Genomic DNA, 12,806 nt, shown 5'->3' with positions numbered 1-12,806 from the left:
TGTGAATGTACTTGAAGAAGTAAGGTAAAAGAAAGGGCCCTTGGCGAGGAGGTAGAGAAGGCAGGTATGAAGCTAGGTTCCACAGTTACAGATTATAGCCCAGAAAGCAAAGGGCCATTTCCTCAAAGTCTTCGTTGCTGATATTAATTCCTTCTCCAGGTGTGCTGTGTGGCTTAAATCATTTCCTATCCCATTTCTATGGGGAGGAGCCATCTCAGGATATCAGAAGCACTGCTGAATCTGTGGAAGCACGGTTTCCATGGGCAGCGGCTGTAAGAAGCTGGAGCTTGGTTTGAGGTTGCTATGGCAACACCCATGCTGGCTGCATACATCATCTCACCCAGGCTTTCCTGATCTAATAACCAGGATTAACAGTTGCCTGAACTCTCATATGAGGTGTGCTTTTAGCAGACTTGAGTTTTTTTTAAGCCTCTCTAATAAATCCATTAACCTATTTTATTTTGGTTTCTCTAAAACCCAAATGGTTGAAGAGAGAGAAGCCAGAAAAGAAATTATATTGGTTCATAAGCTCATCATCCTTATTTAAAATACTTAACTGCAAAGTGATTAAAGGTTCTCTTCTGCCGTTTTCCCTTTTTTGGGTTTTTGCATTTTGAAACTGATCAGATCCTTATATACATAATAGGGCTTTAACAAACTCTCTGTGCATTTATCTTCTCCACAGAAGACCATTGTGACAGAAAACCTACTACTGTCACAGAAAACCACTGGACATTTGGGAGTTTGGGGCTCTATTCCTCCTAATGAACTTGGTTTGCCACGATTTGGGAGAGGAAGAGCTCTTGGTGCAGGTGCAGAAATATTTTACCAGTGCCCCCCTTAGATCTCTTTCTTCAGACATGCCCATGGGAGGTTCACAGGCTAGATACTATGACACTTATGAGTCCAGGATACCAATGAATCTCATACACTTGCAAGTTTAATAGATTGCCTCTGCAAGGCTTGTTTTTCCTTCCCATCTCTGACATGAGTCCAGGAGTCTGTAGGTCTAACAGCATGTGTTGGAGCCAGCTTCTACTGTCTTGAAAGGACTGAGCCTGATCGAACATATGTCTTCCCAGTTTCACGTTCAATGATATCACACTGGTAGCTTGTAATCACTCTGATGAACCAAATCAGCCATGATGAGAGTGTATATATATCATGGAGATACAAATGTTGCAAATCGAGTGTCCTCTCCATGGCCTGAGGCCAGGGATGGTTGTTAACCATTTACTAGCCTACCACTATTAAAACCCTTTCCCCTATCTTGAAGGTGGGGAGGGGTGCCAGGAGGGGTGGGTGGGAAGCTGGCTTCTTTTATTGCCCTAGATTCCATGTGGCCATTAAATGATAGAAAATGAATGACAGGAAGAGCTATCATGCACAATACTCTTAGCTTTGGCTAATCTGTATATCTCTGGCACAAAATGAAATAGGTTTATATGACATTTTCTCTTTCTATAACAAATATGAAAATAAAAAATTTGATTTTAAAATTTATTTTTAGTAGCTACATTGTATTTGATGACTTACCTTCAGACTTAAAAATCTTTTCTTTTCTAGCAATTTTATCCCATTTACCAAAAAAACCCAACTTCTATTTATTGATTTTGAAATATATGTCAAAAACCCTTAAACTAATCTGTGGAGTTGACATTTGAGAGATGATTTTTTCCCATAGGTGGTTATTGAATTTTGTCGTGATGAGGGGAGGGTAGAATGCATAGTGATTACACAGAACAAGGAGGAAAAAAAAGAATTAAGAAATATAACTGAATACTTATACCTTGAAGCAGGCATTATTTTAGTGGTTTTTTTTTTTCCCCATTCAAATCAACAGACAGTAGTTGATATATTAGATAAAGCCCTTTTGGACCACGAGTGTTTGCCTGTGCTTTATTTATGACTTAACTGAGTTATTTATTCAAAATTAGCTATTGTTCAAAAGTAAATTTTCTAATGGCATCTTGACTGTATTTTCATATTCTGTATTTTCTAGCTTTAAATTATCATGGAAGTTCTTTATCAGAGTCTTCTTCACAGTAAATATGCAAGCTGAAACATTCACTCCCCACCCCCAATTTATTCAGCATCTTAGAAAGTGTATTTTTTTAAATGACTTAAATCTTTCCCTTTAAAATTCCAAGGCCTTGTTTTGCCTGAAGTTTTACTTTCATTTTGGGTTTGAAGGATTCGTTAACAAAAGAAACCACTTGTCACACACAAATAAAGAATGTCAATGTAGGACAAAAACCACTACAATATTGTAAAGTAATTAGCCTCCAACTAATAAAAACAAATGGAAAAAAAAATTTTTTTTAATTTAAAACAAAAAACAACAAAAAAAAGAATTTCAATTTTTAATAGAAGTTTATCTAACTTAATTTCAATATGCAGTCATTTAAATGAAAGGTATAGAAACAATAGAGAGAAATAACAGTGTATACATCACCAAATTGAGCTGAAACCTGCCTCTAGACTTGAACAGCACTGCGAAGCTCCAAGTAACAGCAATCTGGAGTCCCAGTTGGGTAAAGGGTCCCTGCCGGTGCCTCCATCCCACTGGCAAGACTTTAGATTGCAGCTTTGGGGGTCCTGCTTATAACCTTAGGCCACAAACTGGTATTATCATCAGTTTGCATGCAAAAATCCAGCTCTGTTTTTTTTAACTTTTACAATGCTGTTTGTTTCATCTTGTGAGTCTTAATAAGATTCCTTAAATCCTGGGGGCCTGGCTAGGTTCCCAGGGGCTTAAGGAATTCTAAGACCTACTCTTTCTTATCTATAAAGTGCCGCTTGACTTGCTGATAACAATTGGTGTGCTTATAGGCAGACATGTAGTCCAAGAAGGATCAGAAGTTGGTCAGAGGCCTGCTCCCCTACTTCTGAAGCCTGAACAAGACTGCTTCCATTTTAATTTCCCTAACAGATCTTTTGAAAACCTTTTTTTCTGGAATCCCTTTGAAAGGTTTTAAACATGTTACTTATTTCTCAAACTAAGAGCTCAAACTTTTTTGGCCCTTGCTGAGACAGGGCCAATCATTTTCCTGTAATGTAGAAACCTTCCCCCCACCCCCAAGCTTTTAAATTTTGTTTATATCCTTAAATGCCAAAGTACAAAATGACCTTTGTTACTGGTGTGCTCATTTGTCCTGGCTCAGCTAGCCCTGCTTCCTCCACCTCCTTTAGCCTCTGGAGTAGTGTTCATTTACTACTGTCACTGGACCCCACTCATCAAGCTTGTTTAGAATTACACATTAGATTCTACTTTATTGAGGCTCCAGCTTTATAAGTTAGTGTGTAAGAAATAAAATTTTTCACTTTTTAGGAGACTTTGTTGTGGACATATCAGGCACTTGGTTTCCTTATCGGGAATATGGGGGTAATAAACCTATTCTGAAGAAAGACAGAGGCAACAGGGAAGGCACCTGAAATTGATCTGTAGGATGTGAAGCCCTAAACCAACTGTCAGGCTGCCTCGGGGGGCATGATTGCTACAGGTCCCAACAGCTGCTGGAATTCAGAGCCACCTCTGCTTCTCCTTAGGCAGCATGCAGAGGGCAAGTTCCTCCTCCCTTAGAAGAGGAGCTAATCAAGTAATTCTAGCAAACCCAAGGGTGTTTTAATCAATCTAATTGGCTTATGGTTAGATTGATTAAGGGAAACTGGGAAGAAGTTAAAACTTTTTGCATCTGAGTTTCTCTGCTTTTCAATATAGAGCAGTGCTTTGAGCCTAAAAAATGTTCATATCTTTTGACCTAGTAATCTGCCTTACTAGGATGTAATCCTACAGAAATAAACATAACAAAGATTTTTGCGTAAATATGTTTTTCATCACACCTTTGTCCTTTTTCTTTTCTTATGATGGTCAGCAGAAGAGGCCTTTGGCTCTGTCCCAGAAAACACATTGCACCAAAGTTTGCAGACATTGGCTCACATTTATTTAAACTGTCACGGGATGCCTTTTTTGTGAGCAGATTCCAAATATTTGTTGCATACCTAAATCTTGGATGGATGTCAGTAATGCAAGGGTACACTGTACTTGAAGGAGTCAAAGGTGCATGCAAACATTAGCAGAGAGCAGCACTGGATATTATGGTTTAGCCTTCCTCCATTTTAGATCTTATAGACCCAAACTCATTCTTGATTCTGGGTATGTATACTTTATACCATTCTCTGTATCAACAAAATACCATGTCATCCTCTGAGAGCAGACATCAAAACAGAACTAGCCATGTTTAGAAGTTTGTTATAGGAAAATGCTGGTGAAGGATAAAGGGGGAGAGAGAGCAGGAGCAGGCAAGTTGTTTTTTAAAGAATGAAAGAAACCAGGTACTCCTGTATAATTTCCTACAGTCTAGATTTTGTTGATTGCGTCCCAGTAATATTATTTAACATGTTCTTCTGGCCCCAAGTGTCATATCTAGAGGCTAGATCACGTTAGAATTTAGTTTAGTTGCTCTTTCCCTTTGTCCCCTTCCTTCCTTCCTTCCTTTCTTCCTAATTACTTCATACATGGTGGTATGCACTTCCTTTAAGAGACTGGTAGTGTCTGGTTATCTCTCTCTTGTGTGTGTCATGTTAGCATCTGTTGACAGTCATTGCACTATATCTATTAATTCCTTAAAGGTTGCAAAATGCTGATATTCTAATTATTTCTGTCTTCACTTATTAACTAGTATACTTTTATACAGTGAAATCTCCCTTTGTTAGCTACCTGGTTACTTTGAGGTTCAGTGCAAATAGGGAAGATAGGATGAATGCCAAATTCTTCTTTTTTTTTTAATAAGTTGACTCCTTAGTATTTTCCAAAGGTGACCAATGAGAGTTTTTATTTATTTATTATTATTATGAGTGAATTTAAGCCATTCCAGCTGGGGGTTGTTGTTGTTTTGGCCATGTTGCACAGCTTGCTAGGATCTCAGTTACCCAACAAGGGATTAAACCTGGGGCACTGCAGTGAAAGCCCAGATTCCTAACCACTAGGCCACCAGGGAACTCCCTGCAGTTGTTTTTATTTGATACTCAAACTGTTCCATCTTTGGCCAGTGGGAATTCTTACAGATAGATTTCTGAGCTGTTTTGTCACGATCCTAGTGGTCTCTGTTAGCCTCCTTGCTCTCTGTTATGATTTGATGTTCCAGACCCATCTTGTACATTTCTTGCCCCAGATTTCTACTTAGTCTCATTGTTCTTACATCTGAATTTCCTATTTCTAGGCCCCAAATCCTGGATCACAGTGATAGCAGCCTGATTACTCATTTGCTTTGTTTCACATTACATACATAATGGCCTCAAAATAACAATTCTAAACCTAGCACCCACAAAATGATTACTGATTAAAATGTTTGCAGTTCTTTTCTGTTTTTAGGATATATACCATTAGAAATGAACTATCACCTTACTGGGCTTTAGAAATCACTAAGAACAGTTCCTCTTCTTAACCACTTGTACACATATTTAGGTATCATTTTACTAATCTTATCTCTGGTGTCATTCTTATTTCTCTTTCACCCTGATATTCTGACATTTTTTTCTCCTTGAGTATATTTATCTATGTAGTCTGCTTCATGTTTTTTTTTTATAATAGAGGAGTATAAAGATAACTAGGTATAAGAGAAATTGAAGTACAAAAAAGGTAGATTTTAAAATGTGTATACATGCCCTTTTTTCCTTACTCTGTGAGCTGAGAGGTCTTAGAAACATGATTCTCTAGTATCAATGGGCATGCTTAGAGCCCAGATCTTGGTTTCTGAAACTGTTCTGTAATAAAAGAAACCAGTGCTCACTGGAGAAATAGCTGATTGTAGGGCTGGGCAGAGAAAGACAAGCCTGGTACATCTTGTAATACCAGAAAGTAACGAAGTCCTCAAATACATACATACACACAAAATGCTAAGTGGCCAAAGCTGAAACAATTTGAGCAACAAAAGAAGTAACAGTGTTGGATTATAACCAAAAGTATAAAACAACTGTCTATGAATCCATAAGGATTTAAGTAAATGGTTAAATAAATAAATAAGTGGGGTAGAAGAGACAAATCTCCTATGCAGATGAATTTCAAATAATTTATGTCAGTACTCCACCCTCAGAGAAGGGCATGGCAACCCACTCCAGTATTCTTGCCTGGAGAATCCCCATGGACAGAAGAGCCTGACGGGCTACAGTCCATGGGATCACAAAGAGTCGGACACGGATGAGCAACTAAGCACTCCACCCTTGAGGAAGTAGGACATAACTCTCTACTTCTAAAGTGCAGACTTTACATAGACTTCCTTCCAAAGAGTATAGCATGGAAGGGGAGAAAAAGAATAGCTTTACAGTGGAGAAACCTGGCCAAACACTACCTCAACCTCGGTGATCAAGATTAACATCAGTGATAAGTCATGTTCATAGCATGCACCATTGATATAATGTTAATCTACAACATTTGCTTCTACTTTTCTGGTATTAACTACACTGTTTTTTTGTTGTTGTTGTTGTTGTTGTTGTTGTTGTTTCTTTCATTTTGTTTGATTTGACTTGGCTTGTGGAATCTTAATTCCCCAACCAGGGATTGAACCTGGGCCATGGCAGTGCAAGCAATGAGTCCTAACAACTGGACCACCAGAGAATTCCCTTACTATACTGTATTTAAAAATATACTTTTTATGAAAATTTTTATTTATGAGTGAAAGCCTGTACTCAACTTTGAGCAAATAAATAAAGTATGAAACATGGTTCCTGCCTTTGGTAATTTTTAGTCTAGTTGGGAAAACAAGATCTAGCTAGCATGTGATCCATATATAGATAATCAGGGGTCATTATAGGGGGATTTAAATTGAGTAAAGCACAGAGATACTGTGGGCTGGTCTAAGGTAGGGCGAGTTTCCAGGAAAACACTTCTGTTTATACAGTCAGGATTTCTAGAAGAGCGGCATGATAAGGGTTGATTGAGGAGTTCAACAGATTCTTTTGCATATGATTTGATTATCACCAAACCCCCAAATATATATATATATATTTTTTTTAATTATTACATTTTTAACCAACCTTATGATAGATAATAAAATTAAATTATGATACATAATATAATATATGCTAGATTATAAAATTTTGGGCTCAGTAATCACAGTGAGGTGATTAGACAGAATCACAAAATTTATTAGACAGGACAATCAATGGATTGTATATGATGTTCTGCATTTATATTATATGTAGACCTGCTTAAATCTTCAATGTTTCACATTTAGATGTTAATATGTTCTTCAACTTTTTTTTTTTTCCCCTTCTAGGATTATCTGCTGCCAAACTCTTAGCCGAACATGAAGTTAATGTTTTGGTTTTAGAAGCCCGGGAGAGAGTTGGAGGAAGAACATACACAGTGAGGGTAAATGATTTTGATACCTACATAAATACAAAATCTCACACAAACTAGAAGTGGGGTCATTGGAAGTTCCAGAGCTGGGGGGAATGTCAAGAGTGTATGCAGTTAAGCCATTGATCCACCATAGTCCTAGACTACTTTATTAAATAAGTATCTGTTCTTTTCAACAAACACCCACCAAAGAGTGTCAGCCTCTAACCTTCAGTAGCTTGCATTCTAGTGAAGAAAACAAACCTGGACAAATAATTTCAATACAGCATCATCATTTCCATACCAGAGACCTAAATAGAGGATATAGTATCTCAGGTGAGGTAAGGTTTAGCTGGACTTGAAGTGACTATACCTTCACCACATACACATACACACACACACACACACACAATATAGATTCCTTGTTTATTTATCCAAGGACACACAACTTAAAAGAAGTGTGACCACAGAAAGCAGAGGCAAATGTAACGTGTTTCTGTGCAACTTTTTCCTTAGCCCTTGTTCTCCAAGAGGTGCACTGCTGAGAGAGGCACTCTGCTCAGGTGGGGTCAGTGAGACATGAGAAGGAATCCCAGCTCTTGCTACATCACAGCCTTTTATTTATTTTTTTTCATTTATTTTTATTAGTTGGAGGCTAATTACTTTACAATATTGTAGTGGGTTTTGTCATACATTAACATGAATCAGTCATGGAGTTACATGTATTCCCCATCCCATCACAGCCTTTTAATACTTAGACTTACATCACCACTTTGGGGAAAATGCAAGCTAACTGGTGTTTACAACTATTTAAAGAAATGGTTGCAGGTTGTTGGATCTGTGGAGATCTGATGAAAGGATACAGGGAAGGAAGAAATAAAGACAAAGATGGAAGTTGAGGAACATGAAGATTTGAGCAGCGGGTAGAGGCAGAGGAGGAAGACCAGATTGGGGCAGTGCCATGAAAATCAGTAAAGAGGATGGGATGATAAACAGAATCAAATGCCAGGGGCATTTGACACAGGATGAAGGCTGTTAAGAGGCTCTTGTATTTGGCATTTAGAAGGTCATTAATGAGCCCCTTTGCTAAAGCACACAAATCGAGCATTAAAGGCTGAGGATTGGCAACAGGGACAAAACCAGACTGTTGAAGTGACTGGAAGGAGAGGAAGCATCTAATTAGAAGATGTATCAGACTTATAATAGAATGGCTTATGCAGTGATAATAATGATGATTTAAGCAATCCAAACATTCAGTCCTTTTATATAAGAAGAAGTCTGGTGGTTTGTAGTCCAGGCTGGTGCAGGGGTTCAGCTCTGTCAGCAAATCTTTAGGATCTCTCTGTCCTTCTGCCCAGCCATTCTTTTCCTGTTGGCTTCTTGCCTAGTGGTAACCAGATGGCTTTAGCATCTCGCAGCATCAGGCCCTCACTCGAGGCAGGAAAGGGCGGTGAAGAGGCGGCCCAAGTCTTATCTGCAACAAAGCCTTTCTTTTTCCAGAAGACCCCGTGAGACATTTGCTTTAGTCTCATTGGCTAGATTTGGGGCACACAGCTACCCTCAGCTGCCAGGGAGCCTGGGAAAGCAAGTATTTAACATTTCCAGGCTGCATAATAGAAGCAGGCATGGGAAAAGGAACATACATGGGTATAAAATAGTCAACCAACATCTAAACAAGGATATTGTACCAGCTCTTTTCAGTCACACCAAGCCAAGCTCCCCTTCTGTCCATCACTTTCTGCCTTTTCAGACGTACAAGGATGTATCATAGGCCTATTTTTACTTTCCTCAGCTCTAAGAGAACCCTACAGCCTTGCTACTCAACGTATACTGTGAGCTACCTGTCTGGGAATCACCCTGGAGCTTGACAGACATGCAGAGTATCAGGCCCTGTCCTAGACCTGCTGACTCTGCATTCTGACAAGATCCTTAGGGGACCCTACAGAAGTACTGCTCTTTGCTGTAGGCTCGCTTGCTTTAAATGAATGTGAATCTACATAAACTGCATTTGAAGCTTTTGAGTACCTCCTCAGAAGGAGGCTATTGGTCTGGGAGTGAGGAGACTGGGGCTCTGACCCTTGTACTGGCCTGACACCCTGTCTTACCTTGGGTAAGTACTATTAGCACTTTACATCTCAGTTTTCTCATCTGGGCAGTGAGATATAAATGGGCTTGAAGCTCCCCCCAACTTCAGGTTCTAATCAAAGGTAGTGTGTTGTAGTGCAAAAGAAGGATTGCATATTCTGCCTGTACCACCTTAATAGATATGATTCATCTGTCATTTTCTGAAGAATATTCCTTCATTTTGGAGATAGGTATTAAGTTGTCCCTTTGCCCTACTTTTCTTATTTAAATAGGAGCATCAGTCATGTTGTGGATTTTTCAGTTCTCTTTTGGCAGAACTTAGTTTTGTTTTTGTTTTTAATTGAAGTATAGTTTCCCTGGTGGCTCAGATGGTAAAGAATCCCCCTGCAATGTGGGAGATCTGGGGTCAATCCCTGGGTCGAGAAGATCCCCTGGAGAAGGGAATGGCTACCCACTCCAGGATTCTTGCCTGGAGAATTCCACAGACAGAGGAGCTTGGCGGGCTATAGTCCATGGGGTTGCAGAGAGTCAGTAATGACTGAGCGACTAACACACACATTGTTGATTTATAATATTATATTGTTTTAGGTTATAGCATAGTGATTCAGTATTTTTACAGATTATACTCCGTTAAAAGTTAATATAAGATAATGGCTGTAATTCCTTGTGCTCCACAATATATCCTTGTTCCTTATCTATTTTATACATAGTACTTTGTATCTCTTATTCCTATGTCCCTAGCTTGCCCCTCCTCCCTTCTCTCTCCCCTCTAGTAAATACCAGTTTGTTTTCTATGTCTTTGAGTCTGGAACAAGTTTCTTTGGGCAAGGGAAATGAGAATCTCAATGTGCTTAGCCCCATCTATGTTATTGCCCCAGACTGCTTTTTCATGCTGCATCATTTATATATATATCAGTGGCATATAGGAACTATTGTGTATTGAGTATGATATTAAAATTCCCTTTTGGAATGTGAGAAATTAACTCTGAAATGCTGAGAAACTAGGACTTGACATCTATAAGATTTCAAATGAATTCAAATGAATAGAAGGGGTAAAAAGGGCTTTACAAAGCAGGCACAGAAATGGTATCTAATCAGAAACTGAATTGAATATTGTTACAGTTGTTTCTACTAGCATAATCAATTAGAGTGTGGGGAGGAGATGCCATAAAAATTACTCTGGATCTTTAACTACTGAAATATCAAATTTTATATTGTCCCTTGGCAGTGGTTCAGATACATCTTCTATTCATTCAAACTTCCCAGTTTGTGCTAGCGTGATTCCCCCATAATTCTTCAGGACCAGATGAATGAAGTTGAAATGCCTGCAAGGCTACCACAGGGATGGTGTATTAGTTTTCCTAATATGGTTATGTGTTTATGGCTTCTTCAAAGGCTGAGTTGTTGTTCAGTCACTCAGTCGTGTCCGACTCTTTGCAACCCCATGGACTGCAGCACACTAGGCTTCCTTGTCCTTCACCATCTCCCAGAGCTTGCTCAAACTTATGTCCCCATTAAGTCAGTGACGCCATCCAACCATCTCATCCTCTGTCATCCCCTTCTCCTGCCTTCAATCTTTCCCAGAGTAATGAGATCCAAACCAAGATCCTAAAGACTGAGGGGCAGCATAGCAGAATATGGTGTTATAGTTCTACTGTCTTCCTGCTGAAGCTGGGGCATCTCCTTTCCAGTGCTTCCACTTTGTAAAGAAAGATTCTATGAAATGTCTCATTCTTTTTACTGCTTTGCTTGGGATTATTTACTTTAAACAGTGTTAGTATTCTAAAGACATCCTGTTTAGAAACTCCCAAGAGTCATCTTGCTGTCTTAGTTAAATTTATTGGACTACTGACTCCAATTTTGTTCTTCACATCTTAATAAGGATGTTGGAGACTGGAGAAGGTTTGGAGCACAGCACCAGTAGTTAGTAAAAGGAAACATTAGGATTATATGAGGGACAGAAGTCAGAGGAACACTTCATTTCTGGTATTATGGTGGAATGACTGACTGTCCCTCTTAAAATAAGTAAAATGCTGAATAAAATATATTGTGCTACCTTGAAGTGAGAAAATTGCAGATCTCCTGGATGTTAAGCAGACATCTCAGATCTAACACATCCAAGCTGAATTTCTTGTCTTCCTCATCAAGAACACTATTCCTACAGCCTTCCCCATAAGGGAGGATGGCAACTCCCCAAACACCTGGAGTCATGTTTAACCCCATGAGGCCCTACATTCATTCTGTCAGGAAATTCTTTTGGCTCTGCCTTCAAAATATATCCAGAATTCAACCTTACCCTCCACTTCCAGGGCTACCACCTGGTAGCAGCCACAGTCATCTCTAGGGAAAGTGTTAGTCACTCAAGTCGTGTCCAACTCTTTGGGATCCCATGGACTGTAGCCCACCAGGCTCCTCTGTCCATGGGATTCTCCAGGCAGGAATACTGGAGTGGGTTGCCATGCCCTTCTCCAGGGAATCTTCCTGACCCAGGGATTGAACCCACGTCTCCTGCATTGCAGGCGGATTCTTTACCATCTGAGCCACCAGGGAAGATTATCTTAACTACTTTCTCAGCTTTTACCCTTGCCCCATAAAATCTACTATTAGTGTGACAGCCAGAATGAGCTCTCAAACCTAAGTCAGATCTTGGCACTTCTCTGCTTGAAACCTTCCAAAGGCTCCCCTTTTCATTCAGAGTAAAAGCTGATATTCTTTCAATGCGTTGTGAGGTGTTCCATGACCTGCCCTCCCCACCCTTGACTTCTCTAATCTCATCTCCAGTTCTCTTTTCCTTGCTCACTCTGTTCTAGACACACTAGTCTGTGTTTTGTGAACACACCAGGCACATTTCTGCCTTAGAATCTTTACACTGACTCTTTCTTCTGCCAGGAATGTTCCTGTCCCAAATAGCCACATGGATAACTCCCTTACCTCCTTCAAGTCTGTATGAAAAGATCACCTTTTTTTGGAGGCCTACGTGTCACTTGTATTTGAATCTGAAATCTTTCCTTCTCTCCTCTGCAGTTTTAATCTGTCTTGTCACTCTCTAGTTTTTTCTTTTTTAAATGTTATCTACTTCTAAGATATTTATTTATTATGGTTCATTTTCTGTCTCTTCCTACTAAATGAAAGCTGCTTGAGAGCAGAGATCTTTATTTTGTTCACTGATATAACAGAAGCTTCTTGATCTATACCTGGTACCTTGTAGGAACTCAAGATATAGTTATTGAATGAACTAATGAGTCCCCAAAGCAAAGTGAAAACATGAAGCTTAGGAATTCAGTGAGCTCAAAATTTGAGTTTCACCTTGAATGCCTACTGAACCCTGAAGACTTTGTAGTTCCACTGGGATGGATGTATGGCATGCAGAGAACAGGAGATA

At 39.3% G+C, this 12,806-nt stretch overlaps 1 protein-coding gene across 1 annotated transcript in view; it reads left to right on the top strand.

Moving 5' to 3' along the window:
* Nucleotides 1-12,806, top strand: part of MAOA (monoamine oxidase A) — a 79,555-nt gene that overhangs the window by 9,931 nt on the left and 56,818 nt on the right. Inside the window, exon 2 of the mRNA XM_043458589.1 lies at nt 7,278-7,372. Within this exon, the coding sequence (XP_043314524.1) occupies nt 7,278-7,372 (95 nt within the window). The remainder of the gene's footprint in view (nt 1-7,277; nt 7,373-12,806) is intronic.

Source organism: Cervus canadensis, chromosome X (assembly GCF_019320065.1).
Source record: "Cervus canadensis isolate Bull #8, Minnesota chromosome X, ASM1932006v1, whole genome shotgun sequence".
NCBI lineage: Eukaryota > Metazoa > Chordata > Mammalia > Artiodactyla > Cervidae > Cervus > Cervus canadensis.
The sequence above is the reverse complement of the archived record's forward strand: the minus strand, read 5'-3'. Positions and strand labels throughout refer to the sequence as shown.